Below are 15,608 nucleotides of genomic sequence, written 5' to 3'. Positions count from 1 at the left end.
GTCTTGTATTTGCTTTTTGAGACATCTCTTCGAATTTTGTGTCATTGGGATTGCATGTTGTTTTTTTTTTTTTGCTTTTGTTTTGTTTGTTTTTTCCCTCCATTTTTTGCTGTCTTTTCGATAACGGAAAAACCTGTTAAACATGTAAAAATGTGATTAAATTGAGAACTTCAAAGCAAATGAACAAAAACCTCCCCCTATTTTGCCAATTTACTGAAGACAGTGTCTCTTTATTATACAAAGTTCAGAAGTGAGGATGTAATGGTTTCAGGGGGAAGTCATGAAGTTGATGTGATGTGGGAACAGTTACAGCAAACAAAGAGCCATGAGCATGTCCACCAGAGGAATGCCAGCTCCGCTCTGCCAGGGCTTTCTGAAGAAAAGGAAAGACAAAATGGTATGACTATAATATACATATATAACTAGTATTTCATGTCTGTTATGTGCAGGAACTATTTGAATAAAAATAGTTAATTTAAAGTCCTGTTGCAGAATGCTAAATATTCTCTGTATATATTTTTTACATAATTTATGCAATTTTTACGTAATGTATACACCTAAGGGAATATCTTTGCTCAGTGGTTGAATGTGTTTTTCTCAGAGGCTTCGGTGGGTGACTTACTGGTTCAGACTTTACAATACAACTCTCTTTTTTTACACTAAAAAACATGGGAGTGCTGTAAGTATTCAAAGTGTTTCATTTAATAATTTGTATGATGAGGACCCTTGCTGTGAATTAAAAAATATTTACTGACATTTTGTGAAAAGCTCTTGTTGGCATGGCTATTAATCTGTTGTTTCTCTCAAACTATAACAGTTAGACCTCAGGGGGCAGTATTACATCTATGAGGTAAAGTTGGTTTGTAATATTAACCGAGTCTTATTGTGTGGATGCTGGTAAACTGATTATTAGAAGGTCCAATATTGTCATGCTGGCTACATGCTCTTCACGTGGTTTAACAGGTTCAGTCTGTGCGGGAGGTCAGCAGATCAGAAAACAATCGTTTTCTATTTGAGATCACAATGAAAAATGGGAAGAAGAAAATGCTGGTAAGGTTTTGGGGGTTTTTTTGACAAGAGAGTGTCTGTAATCTGTGTTTGAGGATGTGGTCTACAGAAAAACACCTGTGAACAATGTTATTTTGTTGAGAGTAAGGAAGGACTGTCATAATAGTTTCAAAAAGGAACATGGATTGCACTTACTGTTAAAAAAACACACTTCTGTCCATGAACACTTGAACTGTGTGCTAAAAGGCAGCCGATACAGCTGATGTGAGGCAGGAGTGGATGGACCAGCTGTGGAAAGCCATGCTGCTCAATGGCCCTGACAGATCTGCATCTATCACCAATGGGTACCATTGCTCTTTAAGACACTTCACGACAGTAGTTGTTTTTGTATGAGATTTATAATGCTCTGAATGTGTTTTGTGTGTTATTGAGATTAGGGAGCTGGTGCCAGATAACAACCCTGAAGTTCAATCTAGCCAGTGTGAAGAATCAAATACTGAGACCAGCAGCACCTCAGTGGACAGCAGATGTCTCTCCATTGATCAAGAGTCCTTCCAGTCCTTCGCTGGTATGTTCTGCATTCGACTTCCTTCTGTTCCATATCCCAATGACTTTTAAAGTCCATGTGAACCGGATGTTTGCAGTGTTACTACCCAATTACATACTTCGAAGAGAAACAGAATATCGAGGAAAATAGAGAGTGTGGCGTGTTCCCTTTCATAGGTTAATTTCAATGCTGCGATGATGATCGCCTTGGGAACACCTCCGGTGTGACGAATGTCTAAAACATCACGCTTGGGCCTTTGTCACGCTCAAGTTCTCTAACTGTAAGGACTGTGATAGCCTGTGGCTTAAAGTACTGCGCTAGTGGACTTCTCCAAAATGGGCCTCGCATCTAACCCCCATCTCTCTTGCTGTGGTTGGCGAGCCGCCACATGCGAGTGTGAGCACATGGAGAGTGGGGTAACGGGAGTATTCTCTCTCCTGGCCATGTGCACAAACTTAAAATGAGTTACATGGAGCCATTTGAGTCCCGTAATGTGGTTTCCTTCAATTGTGAGCTGTATGATGTGGATGTGCTATCCACGCCAGCTTCTGATTCAGAAGACCTTTTAGCTGAATCATGCAGATCTCTCCCTCCAAGCAGAAAGGAGGAACGCAATTCCCCATCTTTCAGCACGTTGTTAGACTGGTGACGTTTCAGCAAGTTGTTAGACCGAGACCAGAGAGCTGGCACAAAACCAGGCCCAATCTAAATTGGTCGTACTCCTTCCCAAATCCTTCTTTAAAGACCTCCACCAGGAAGTTTCGAGGTCTTGGAAGAAGCCCTTTTCAGTGTGTATCACAAATGCTGCGCCATTTCAACACTCTCTAAAATAGCAGATTACAGTTATGCCAGCGATGCCAACCTTTGGCTCACTCTCACAGACATTGAGGGCAAAACTTTTCTCCTAAACTCTCATTTCTAAAGATGTTAGTTAGGGGATTCAGTCACTGCCATGGTGCAAAAGTTAAGAGCAGCAAAACAAAATCTGCAGATTTTCACCTGCTCATCCTGCGTAGGCACTCATAAGGTGTCCCATAAGGACTGGGGTCCCAGGTATCGCCAATGCAAGCAGATAGACTGGATTCTGAACTACCTGGACGACCCCTGCCACTCCTCCATGTGCATGTAGTACAGTGGGCCTTCACCTTTTGGTTTCTCGTTTTATGCAGGGTTCAGTGTCCTGGAAGGCTTGATGGGCCATTCTATTGAGCCGCTAGAGTCCATTTCAGAAAAATGTTTGATAGTTCTTTGGGTGGCTTTATCCCCCCTTAAAAGAGTAGTGGACCTGCAGGCTCTTTGTGCTCAAGGGCTGGTTAAAGTCTTACTATGACCAAGGCCTGATTATGTTTTAAGGCTTATAATCCATTTCGATTTCAAAAAGTGGTCATATAAAGGCTTTCTTCCATGCTGCTGCAGGTCTAATGAGGGCACTTAGGATCTATGTGGACCGCACAGTTCAGTGGCATGGATCTGACCAGTCGCCAAACAGTGAATGTCTCACTGAATAGTGGAAGCTGTCTCCCTGGCCTATGAGGTGCATGGTTAGACTTTAGCCTCTAGGAGTACATGCTCACTCTACAATGAGAGCTAACAAAATGTGTGAAATCAAATTTGACTATGTTTAGTTAATTTTTACAATTATTGTCCTCAGCTGCTGAAGAGATCCAAGACGGTTTGCACACAGACAATGAAATTGAGCAAAATACTGAGGAGTTTTTGCTGACGGAATATGACTACGATGTTTTGCCATCTCAAAAAGGTATAGGTAATGTTATTTTTTTTGGGACTGATTTTTTTAAATATATGTCATCATAGTTTGTTCACATGTCTGCATTTACTTTTGTGTAATACTGATTGATTGGTAAAATTATTGTATATTGCTTTTTTCTATTACAATATTAATTCATTAAGGATTGCTAAAAATTAATTACAGTTGCTGAAGAAGCCATCTATGATAGTCCCCATTCCAAATGGCCAACCAATGAGGGAGAGCATGGTAGGCCTAGGCCTCTGGCCACTCACAGTACAGATGTACCCTTTAAAAGTTTGGCACAGTGTACCATAATTGTTCTCTATTTACAGGAGTGACTGATAGCATCTATGATTTCCCAAACCCTGTGATTAGGAAACTGACTGAGCATAGAGTTGGTAAGATATGAGTTTGGAGGTCACATAAAATAAAATAACTAGGTCAGCTTAAAATCTTTACTATATGTTCTTGAAAAGTTAATCTACCCAACAAACCAGTGAATTTGTGATCACATTTTTTGCAGAATCTCTCAGCAGCAGTGAGAGGCCTGAGAGTGGTGGTCTTCTGAGTGACATGATTGCCTGTTTGGACAGTGAATCTGCTGCCTGGGTCAAACCTGCTCCTTTGTGAACCCTAGGGGTCACAGTGAGCGAGACTGAGATGACAATACGTTTTTGTTGTTGTAGTACATTTTACATTTCTTCATTATAAATCCATTTTTCTTCCAGAACGTGAATGCTCTTTAAGATCAGTGATAAAATGTTTATTGTGGATTTTTGTTCTTATAATTATTTGTCTTAATTCTAAATAATATATTTTAATAAAGCTACTTAACTGTTTTAATACAATGCATAAAACTTTAAGGCAAATGAAAAAAAAATTCAGTTACTTAATCAATGGATAATTGCTAATTTTATTGTTTAACAGGACTGTATAGTAATTATTGTTTAAAAATAAAAATTTCCAATGTAACCCGGCACAAATTTCCCAAAAAGGAAAATAACATACATAAACTGCCTGATTGACACAAAAAAGGTAAATAAAGAATAAATAATGTGTTTTGTAAGGGGCAACGGGACTGTGAGGAATCAAGATCACTCCAAACTAATTTAGGGTCATATTGATGACAATTAAATTATATTTACTATTAAATATATTAATAAAATAAATAATAAATATATTATACTATTAAGCTATTTTTTAATAAATCTAAAATAGTCAATCGTCTTATTTTTTTAATAAATCATTTCTAAAGTTAACAAATGAAAGTGAAATAAAGGTATTATTATTTTATTATTTTTAAAGAATGAGAAACCAAAAATGACAATATTAATATTTTTTCATTTGTTTGCTTTATTTTCTGTTACGAGGTAACATACATGCACATATACAAACACATACATGGTTCAAGTTAAAATAAGTGTTACTGTTCACGTGTTTAATTGCTTCACCTCTTAACTCCCGCCCCTATTTGGTTTATAGTTTACATTTGTGTGAGACATATCCACCTGCAGCTGTAGAATAGTCTGTGTTCTGTCATTTGCAGGTTTGTAAGTGCGTTGTTTTCACATTTTTTGTAAACTTGCCTAATATTTTTAGAGAATCATTGTGAATGTCAATATTGTAATTTTAGGTCTTTTACAATTATTATTTTTTTTACATATATAACTGATAAATATTATGTTCTGTTATGGCCAGAATATGAGAACAATAGGAAATGTTTGTTACCATTTTCTGCTCTACACGTTAGTAATATCTTATTGTAACATACACAGAAAGCAAGATCTAAAAGTCAAATTTGACTGTAAAAATTCTACACGATTGATCAACATTGTTGTTTTCTAATAATATTTTGTTTCTGCTCAAGTACATACCTTCAGCTAACAGAAAACTGTACTTTGCTATAGACATAGCCTTCATAATGCTGTTTAAAGCAGACAATATATTAGGTTTGTCCCCTTTGTTGTGATTATATTTAACCTTTTACATTCAAGGTAGGGCTGGGGCGATATGGCCAAAAAATGATCTCGATATTTTTTTTTTCCTTCATATCCGTCGATATTGATAATTATCACAATACTTTTTTTTTTTTAGTTATTTCAAGTTCAAAGACAGATCTTCGCAAATTTATGTTCATTATAAAAATCAGTAATATGTGTAAACATCTTTACAGATTTTTTTAAAACTGCTAGTCTTCCACAGTATCATACATTTAGTCGTAGATCAAATATAGCACCTCAATACATTTATTATAAACGCATTAAACGCTAAAGGTTAATCACAAATATACTGCAATTATATTCTATCTACATTAATAATATAATAAAATTAGACGCGAATGCCCACATTACTGACTGAACACCACGGTGCAGTTATTGTTTCTATAGCAGATGTACGGTAAATTGATTTGTAGATTAAAAAGTCCCGACTATCGTTGCGGACAGTTTCTCCTGTCAGCGCTTCAAATGAACAGGTTTCGTACCGCAGCAATCACGTCAGCTCCAGTAGCCAGTAGCTATTAAAACTCACTTTATAGACATTAGAACTGTCCTTTACAAGAATACAAGACGGCTGTTATTACCATATTTCTTTAAGCCTTAAGGTGTCTGTAAAGCATGAAGAAGTTTAAATGTGTTTAAGTAAAACTAAAACAGTTATATCTACAACCCACGATGTACAATAAAACAAACGGTATCGTTAGTAATAAACACCGAATGCTGTCGTTCAAAAGGACGCACGTGACGCAGTTTTTTTTTTTTTTTTTTTTTTTGGCCAAATGGCATTCCATTTCGAACCTGCCAATATGACGTCACAATTAGCGAGCAGTGGCATATATAAGCAAGAAAATCGCTTTCTCACTTTGTTGGTTGATGTTTCGGAGTATTTGATAGCGACTGTTAGCGACTTGCAAACGGTTTTTATCATGGGATTGCTTTCAAGAATTAAAAAAGTAACCGGGTTGGAGCGTGGACACGAGCCCAAACCCAAAGACTCCCCCGTCGTGAAGGAGAACCGTGAACCGGCGTCTGCTGGTGCTCTTGAGACCGATGGAGGGAGAAAAAAGAAGAGCTTCTGGAAGTGGGCTGCTCCTCGCTTTTCTTTCCTTAGAAAGGGAACGTACGATGTGGCCAAAGCCGTGGAGAAATATGGGATAGAGGCAGAAACACCCTGGACAGATAGAGATGGTACAACCACATCAAATGTTGATAAATCACTAAATCTGCCGTTACAGGAAGCTAAAAAAGGAAAAATAAATAAAAACACTGATAACATTATCGCACCAAACATTTTAGAGCAACAGTAGAATTTTTTAAAGTTTCCTTTTATAGGACATCAATTCAAAACTGCGTCTAAATCTGTTAATAGACTGGAGTGTACACGTGCAATATGTACACCCGAAGACACCCCCACCAGGTCTGATGAGGTGCCTGTGGGTGCTGTACAGGAGAGGAAGTCCCCTCACTTCTGAGGTCCAGCTCGTGCAGGACATCCTGGAGAAGGGTAAGAACAAGAAATCTGTGAGAATTAGAAAAAATGTTATTATAATATATATATATATATATATATATATATATATATATATATATATATATATATATATACACTGTACAGTATAATATAAAATTGCATTTCATACTAACCCCAAATGTTTGTCTGTTAATAGGCCATATTCGCAACAAATATAAAATCGGCCAGAAGCTGGGTGAAGGAGGATGTGGCAGTGTTTACGGAGGGATTCGCTGCATGGATGGACTTGAGGTATACATTTTCTTCACTTAAAAACAACACATCTGTTCAGGATTTATGACTGGAGTGATATCAGCTATCTGCATGTGCTAATTGTTCATCTTAATTTGTTTTGTTGATTAGGTGGCTGTGAAATGTTCAAAAAGTTTCCAGACATGTCATCCATCCGAGTGGTGAGTAGACTGCGTTCCCTGTCTTAGTATTGTCTCTTAGTCACTGTTTTCAGTTTATTCGCGTTAACCAAAGACAAACTGTTTTGATTTGTGAAGTCTTAAGGAAACCACTTCCATCTAAGCATCATGTTTTCTTTCTTTTAGCCTGGTCAACCCAAACGTGTCCCCATGGAGGTTGGCCTGATGCTCATGGCCATTGATGGCCCCAGCTTTCCCCAGATAATTGAGCTGCTTGACTGGGAGGACGACAAAGACCACTATGTAATGGTCATGGAGCGCCCGTGCCTTGCGTGGACTTGTTCACTTTTCTCCATGACTATGGAGGAAGCCTTGATGAGGGACGGCACGAAAGATCATGCGGCAGGTCATTAATGCGGCTAAAACTTGCTGCGAGCGTGGCGTCTTCCATCGGGACATAAAGCTGGAGAACGTCCTGGTGAACCAGGACACCTTAGAGGTCAAATTAATTGACTTTGGGTGCGGTGCGCTCATGAAGAAATCTGCCTTCAAAGTCTTCTATGGTATGTGTAATGAAGTATTTTATTAATAGTCTCACAGAAACACATCTTACGTGCGTGCACTCAACATGCTGAGACAATTTATTAAACATCAGACATCCTTCCTGCAGGCACACAAGAGTACTGTCCACCCGAGGTCAGCATGAAGGGCAGGTACCACGCAAAACCCACTACAGTGTGGACACTGGGGTTCATCCTGTATGAAATGCTGTGTGGGGAATGCCCTTCATCACACGACACCGTCACATGATCGCTGTGGACCTCTGGAGCAGACCTGGCTTGTCAAAAGGTGAGATCTTCATCAAACGACAACCAACTCTGTGTCATACAAAAAGAGAGCAGGTGTAAAGTAAAAGATATATGGTCAAATGTCTTTTTGCAGAATGCTGCCAGATGATTTCGGATTGTCTGCAGCCTGATCCACAGAAGAGACTCAGACTGGATAAGATGCATCTCCATGAATGGTTTAAGGTACGGAGTCTAAGACTAGCTAAGCGTTTTCTTGGTTTAGCTTGATCGTCAGTCGTCATTAACTTTAAAGTCAGATTTTCTCTAAATGTGATGTATTTAGACAAATAATGCTGATTTATGTTATGTTTCAGGTCACGGAGTAACCTCAAAAAAGAACACAAAGAGCCTCAAAAAAAAAAAAACCTCCTCTCACAGCCGTCGTGTTGTTTTGAGTCTTTAGTCAGCTTTGTGTCTGGTGGTGGTCTGTCAAGAGTGGTCTTTCCATCGGTCTACTTAGCAGCAATATCTGTGTCTGGTAGTATCATCTGCTTGGGGATCTGTAAATACATTCATTGTATGTTCATAGTATTGATTATAAGGAATTGTGTAAGAAAATATGTAAAAAAATTCAGTCAGTAAGAAAAAAATGTAAATATATAATAAAATGTTATGTTTACATTGTGCTGTTCCCTTGTAACGTTTTCTATTCCCTACAGTATATTTTAAATTCCCTACAGGCCTTTAGGCTTCTGTTAAAGTCCTTTAAAGTAATGTCTAAATCAGTGTCAAGTACCGTTCTTTAAGTGTCACCCCCAACATTTCAGCCTGAATCTAAACAATTAACTGAATACTTGTTTGTTCAAACAAACAAGACAATTAAATGTCATTTACAAATATTAGCCTATATCAGATAGGGTTAAACTCGAACTAATTGTGTTTTATCATTTAACTTGCAAACTCTAAAATTATACATTATTGTATAAACTATCTAGGAGTTACAGAAAGTAAAGCCCACAATGTTTCTATTGCTGTCATTGATTTTGGATGAGCAGTTCAAAGACTGGTCATTTCAGCTGGAGAGTCTACTGTCTACTCACTATTCTTCAATGTCTGGTGTCTCTTCAGCAAGGTTATAGAGTGTAAATGAGCCTCTCAGCAGATGATTCCAACTAGATTCCATCGCAATTTCAAGACATAATTGCTACTGCTTTTAACTAAACGTGTCTTATTTGTAGACCAATCAGGATGTTGTAATTCACAGGTCATGCCTCCTGATGCTAAATGAAAGTTGGTTGTGAAGTTGACAAAAGCATCATCTTCAGTGGTGGACCCTTCAGATTTGTTTAAATAACTAAATAACTTTCAGATTTAAATTTAAATTTATTTCTGAACCTTTCAGATTCTTTTAAATATCTTTATAATCTTTAATAATGTTAAATATAGGCCTATTTCATGTTTTAAGTATCAAGATCAAAGTCACCACGTATTTCATTTATTTTATAGTAAAACAATAAATAATAACACAACAACAACAACAACAAGACAACCATGAAGGATAAGTTATAATCATATTAAATCAAAATCTATTAAAAAACAATATCAAAATTCATATATGCACTACAGTGGTGGACAGAAGTGACATTTATTTATATTTACAGACTATTCAGGTATATTTACGGTTTAATTAGGCTCAGATGTGACGTGAAATCATTTCAATTTAGATTGTTTACCTAATATTTAATTATTATTAGGCTACTATTATTAGGTTATGAATGAAATATTACAAAATGAAACTAACGGCCAGTGGGTGGCGGCAAGTCACTGTTTGTCACTGAATCATTCGTTCAAACGGTTCAAACAACTGATTCGTTCAGGAACGAAGCAAGCGACTGTTCAAAAAGATTCGTTCAAAAGCATGTTTATTCATAAAGCTGCTCAGTGCTGTCGAAACTCTTTGGACCATCCTTTTCTTCAAATGTAAGTCGCTTAATATCCACGTATAGATTATTAACCCGCTTTATAAAATCAATATGACGTTTAATATTAAAACTCACTTTATAGACATTAGAACTGTCCTTTACAAGAATACAAGACGGCTGTTATTACCATATTTCTTTAAGCCTTAAGGTGTCTGTAAAGCATGAAGAAGTTTAAATGTGTTTAAGTAAAACCAAAACAGTTATATCTACAACCCACGATGTACAATAAAACAAACGGTATCGTTAGTAATAAACACCGAATGCTGTCGTTCAAAAGGACGCACGTGACGCAGTTTTTTTTTTTTTTTTTGGCCAAATGGCATTCCATTTCGAACCTGCCAATATGACGTCACAATTAGCGAGCAGTGGCATATATAAGCAGCAAAAATCGCTTTCTCACTTTGTTGGTTGATGTTTCGGAGTATTTGATAGCGACTGTTAGCGACTTGCAAACGGTTTTTATCATGGGATTGCTTTCAAGAATTAAAAAAGTAACCGGGTTGGAGCGTGGACACGAGCCCAAACCCAAAGACTCCCCCGTCGTGAAGGAGAACCGTGAACCGGCGTCTGCTGGTGCTCTTGAGACCGATGGAGGGAGAAAAAAGAAGAGCTTCTGGAAGTGGGCTGCTCCTCGCTTTTCTTTCCTTAGAAAGGGAACGTACGATGTGGCCAAAGCCGTGGAGAAATATGGGATAGAGGCAGAAACACCCTGGACAGATAGAGATGGTACAACCACATCAAATGTTGATAAATCACTAAATCTGCCGTTACAGGAAGCTAAAAAAGGAAAAATAAATAAAAACACTGATAACATTATCGCACCAAACATTTTAGAGCAACAGTAGAATTTTTTTAAAGTTTCCTTTTTATAGGACATCAATTCAAAACTGCGTCTAAATCTGTTAATAGACTGGAGTGTACACGTGCAATATGTACACCCCGAAGACACCCCCACCAGGTCTGATGAGGTGCCTGTGGGTGCTGTACAGGGAGAGGAAGTCCCCCTCACTTCTGAGGTCCAGCTCGTGCAGGACATCCTGGAGAAGGGTAAGAACAAGAAATCTGTGAGAATTAGAAAATGTTATTATAAAGCATTATATATATATATATATATATATATATATATATATAGTATATATATAATATATATTATTTCATACTAACCCCAAATGTTTGTCTGTTAATAGGCCATATTGGCAACAAATATAAAATCGGCCAGAAGCTGGGTGAAGGAGGATGTGGCAGTGTTTACGGAGGGATTCGCTGCATGGATGGACTTGAGGTATACATTTTTTCTTCACTTAAAAACAACACATCTGTTCAGGATTTATGACTGGAGTGATATCAGCTATCTGCATGTGCTAATTGTTCATCTTAATTTGTTTTGTTGATTAGGTGGCTGTGAAATGTTCAAAAAGTTTCCAGACATGTCATCCATCCGAGTGGTGAGTAGACTGCGTTCTCCTGTCTTAGTATTGTCTCTTAGTCACTGTTTTCAGTTTATTCGCGTTAACCAAAGACAAACTGTTTTGATTTGTGAAGTCTTAAGGAAACCACTTCCATCTAAGCATCATGTTTTCTTTCTTTTAGCCTGGTCAACCCAAACGTGTCCCCATGGAGGTTGGCCTGATGCTCATGGCCATTGATGGCCCCAGCTTTCCCCAGATAATTGAGCTGCTTGACTGGGAGGACGACAAAGACCACTATGTAATGGTCATGGAGCGCCCGTGCCTTGCGTGGACTTGTTCACTTTTCTCCATGACTATGGAGGAAGCCTTGATGAGGGACGGCACGAAAGATCATGCGGCAGGTCATTAATGCGGCTAAAACTTGCTGCGCAGCGTGGCGTCTTCCATCGGGACATAAAGCTGGAGAACGTCCTGGTGAACCAGGACACCTTAGAGGTCAAATTAATTGACTTTGGGTGCGGTGCGCTCATGAAGAAATCTGCCTTCAAAGTCTTCTATGGTATGTGTAATGAAGTATTTTATTAATAGTCTCACAGAAACACATCTTACGTGCGTGCACTCAACATGCTGAGACAATTTATTAAACATCAGACATCCTTCCTGCAGGCACACAAGAGTACTGTCCACCCGAGGTCAGCATGAAGGGCAGGTACCACGCAAAACCCACTACAGTGTGGACACTGGGGTTCATCCTGTATGAAATGCTGTGTGGGGAATGCCCTTCATCACACGACCGTCACATGATCGCTGTGGACCTCTGGAGCAGACCTGGCTTGTCAAAAGGTGAGATCTTCATCAAACGACAACCAACTCTGTGTCATACAAAAAGAGAGCAGGTGTAAAGTAAAAGATATATGGTCAAATGTCTTTTTGCAGAATGCTGCCAGATGATTTCGGATTGTCTGCAGCCTGATCCACAGAAGAGACTCAGACTGGATAAGATGCATCTCCATGAATGGTTTAAGGTACGGAGTCTAAGACTAGCTAAGCGTTTTCTTGGTTTAGCTTGATCGTCAGTCGTCATTAACTTTAAAGTCAGATTTTCTCTAAATGTGATGTATTTAGACAAATAATGCTGATTTATGTTATGTTTCAGGTCACGGAGTAACCTCAAAAAAAGAACACAAAGAGCCTCAAAAAAATAAAAAAAACCTCCTCTCACAGCCGTCGTGTTGTTTTGAGTCTTTAGTCAGCTTTGTGTCTGGTGGTGGTCTGTCAAGAGTGGTCTTTCCATCGGTCTACTTAGCAGCAATATCTGTGTCTGGTAGTATCATCTGCTTGGGGATCTGTAAATACATTCATTGTATGTTCATAGTATTGATTATAAGGAATTGTGTAAGAAAATATGTAAAAAAAAATTCAGTAAGAAAAAATGTAAATATATAATAAAATGTTATGTTTACATTGTGCTGTTCCTTGTAACGTTTTCTATTCCCCTACAGTATATTTTAAATTCCCTACAGGCCTTTAGGCTTCTGTTAAAGTCCTTTAAAGTAATGTCTAAATCAGTGTCAAGTACCGTTCTTTAAGTGTCACACCCCAACATTTCAGCCTGAATCTAAACAATTAACTGAATACTTGTTTGTTCAAACAAACAAGACAATTAAATGTCATTTACAAATATTAGCCTATATCAGATAGGGTTAAACTCGAACTAATTGTGTTTTATCATTTAACTTGCAAACTCTAAAATTATACATTATTGTATAAACTATCTAGGAGTTACAGAAAGTAAAGCCCACAATGTTTCTATTGCTGTCATTGATTTTGGATGAGCAGTTCAAAGACTGGTCATTTCAGCTGGAGAGTCTACTGTCTACTCACTATTCTTCAATGTCTGGTGTCTCTTCAGCAAGGTTATAGAGTGTAAATGAGCCTCTCAGCAGATGATTCCAACTAGATTCCATCGCAATTTCAAGACATAATTGCTACTGCTTTTAACTAAACGTGTCTTATTTGTAGACCAATCAGGATGTTGTAATTCACAGGTCATGCCTCCTGATGCTAAATGAAAGTTGGTTGTGAAGTTGACAAAAGCATCATCTTCAGTGGTGGACCCTTCAGATTTGTTTAAATAACTAAATAACTTTCAGATTTAAATTTAAATTTATTTCTGAACCTTTCAGATTCTTTTAAATATCTTTATAATCTTTAATAATGTTAAATATAGGCCTATTTCATGTTTTAAGTATCAAGATCAAAGTCACCACGTATTTCATTTATTTTATAGTAAAACAATAAATAATAACAAACAACAACAACAACAACAACAACAAGACAACCATGAAGGATAAGTTATAATCATATTAAATCAAAATCTATTAAAAACAATATCAAAATTCATATATGCACTACAGTGGTGGACAGAAGTGACATTTATTTATATTTACAGACTATTCAGGTATATTTACGGTTTAATTAGGCTCAGATGTGACGTGAAATCATTTCAATTTAGATTGTTTACCTAATATTTAATTATTATTAGGCTACTATTATTAGGTTATGAATGAAATATTACAAAATGAAACTAACGGCCAGTGGGTGGCGGCAAGTCACTGTTTGTCACTGAATCATTCGTTCAAACGGTTCAAACAACTGATTCGTTCAGGAACGAAGCAAGCGACTGTTCAAAAAGATTCGTTCAAAAGCATGTTTATTCATAAAGCTGCTCAGTGCTGTCGAAACTCTTTGGACCATCCTTTTCTTCAAATGTAAGTCGCTTAATATCCACGTATAGATTATTAACCCGCTTTATAAAATCAATATGACGTTTAATATTAAAACTCACTTTATAGACATTAGAACTGTCCTTTACAAGAATACAAGACGGCTGTTATTACCATATTTCTTTAAGCCTTAAGGTGTCTGTAAAGCATGAAGAAGTTTAAATGTGTTTAAGTAAAACTAAAACAGTTATATCTACAACCCACGATGTACAATAAAACAAACGGTATCGTTAGTAATAAACACCGAATGCTGTCGTTCAAAAGGACGCACGTGACGCAGTTTTTTTTTTTTTTTTTTTTTTTTGGCCAAATGGCATTCCATTTCGAACCTGCCAATATGACGTCACAATTAGCGAGCAGTGGCATATATAAGCAAGAAAATCGCTTTCTCACTTTGTTGGTTGATGTTTCGGAGTATTTGATAGCGACTGTTAGCGACTTGCAAACGGTTTTTTCATGGGATTGCTTTCAAGAATTAAAAAGTAACCGGGTTGGAGCGTGGACACGAGCCCAAACCCAAAGACTCCTCCGTCGTGAAGGAGAACCGTGAACCGGCGTCTGCTGGTGCTCTTGAGACCGATGGAGGGAGAAAAAAGAAGAGCTTCTGGAAGTGGGCTGCTCCTCGCTTTTCTTTCCTTAGAAAGGGAACGTACGATGTGGCCAAAGCCGTGGAGAAATATGGGATAGAGGCAGAAACACCCTGGACAGATAGAGATGGTACAACCACATCAAATGTTGATAAATCACTAAATCTGCCGTTACAGGAAGCTAAAAAAGGAAAAATAAATAAAAACACTGATAACATTATCGCACCAAACATTTTAGAGCAACAGTAGAATTTTTTTAAAGTTTCCTTTTTATAGGACATCAATTCAAAACTGCGTCTAAATCTGTTAATAGACTGGAGTGTACACGTGCAATATGTACACCCCGAAGACACCCCCACCAGGTCTGATGAGGTGCCTGTGGGTGCTGTACAGGGAGAGGAAGTCCCCCTCACTTCTGAGGTCCAGCTCGTGCAGGACATCCTGGAGAAGGGTAAGAACAAGAAATCTGTGAGAATTAGAAAATGTTATTATAAAGCATTATATATATATATATATATATATATATATATACACTGTACAGTATAATATAAAATTGCATTTCATACTAACCCCAAATGTTTGTCTGTTAATAGGCCATATTGGCAACAAATATAAAATCGGCCAGAAGCTGGGTGAAGGAGGATGTGGCAGTGTTTACGGAGGATTCGCTGCATGGATGGACTTGAGGTATACATTTTCTTCACTTAAAAACAACACATCTGTTCAGGATTTATGACTGGAGTGATATCAGCTATCTGCATGTGCTAATTGTTCATCTTAATTTGTTTTGTTGATTAGGTGGCTGTGAAATGTTCAAAAAGTTTCCAGACATGTCATCCATCCGAGTGGTGAGTAGACTGCGTGCCCTGTCTT

The 15,608-nt window shown here is 37.7% G+C and overlaps 2 protein-coding genes and 1 pseudogene across 2 annotated transcripts; all 3 read left to right on the top strand.

Annotated features, from left to right (window-relative positions):
- Positions 1-248: 248 nt before the first annotated feature.
- LOC122338574 lies at positions 249-4,277 on the top strand. Its single transcript, XM_043233868.1, has 10 exons — positions 249-397; positions 602-679; positions 818-850; positions 964-1,050; positions 1,255-1,352; positions 1,446-1,576; positions 3,207-3,314; positions 3,489-3,551; positions 3,638-3,703; positions 3,829-4,277. Exons 1-10 carry the CDS (start codon positions 326-328, stop codon positions 3,933-3,935), a joined length of 843 nt encoding a protein of 280 aa, XP_043089803.1. The 5' UTR covers positions 249-325; the 3' UTR covers positions 3,936-4,277.
- A 3,093-nt stretch (positions 4,278-7,370) lies between these two features.
- LOC122341333 lies at positions 7,371-8,357 on the top strand (annotated as a pseudogene).
- A 3,524-nt stretch (positions 8,358-11,881) lies between these two features.
- On the top strand, positions 11,882-12,647 carry LOC122338590 (serine/threonine-protein kinase pim-2-like). Its single transcript, XM_043233869.1, has 3 exons — positions 11,882-12,205; positions 12,299-12,387; positions 12,519-12,647. The coding sequence occupies exons 1-3, from the start codon at positions 12,061-12,063 to the stop codon at positions 12,528-12,530; spliced, it is 246 nt and encodes an 81-aa protein (XP_043089804.1). The 5' UTR covers positions 11,882-12,060; the 3' UTR covers positions 12,531-12,647.
- The last annotated feature ends 2,961 nt before the right edge of the window (positions 12,648-15,608 follow it).

The sequence above is a fragment of the Puntigrus tetrazona genome, chromosome 3 (genome assembly GCF_018831695.1).
Source record: "Puntigrus tetrazona isolate hp1 chromosome 3, ASM1883169v1, whole genome shotgun sequence".
Taxonomy (NCBI): Eukaryota; Metazoa; Chordata; class Actinopteri; order Cypriniformes; family Cyprinidae; genus Puntigrus; species Puntigrus tetrazona.
This window is presented reverse-complemented; position numbering and strand designations above follow the sequence as displayed.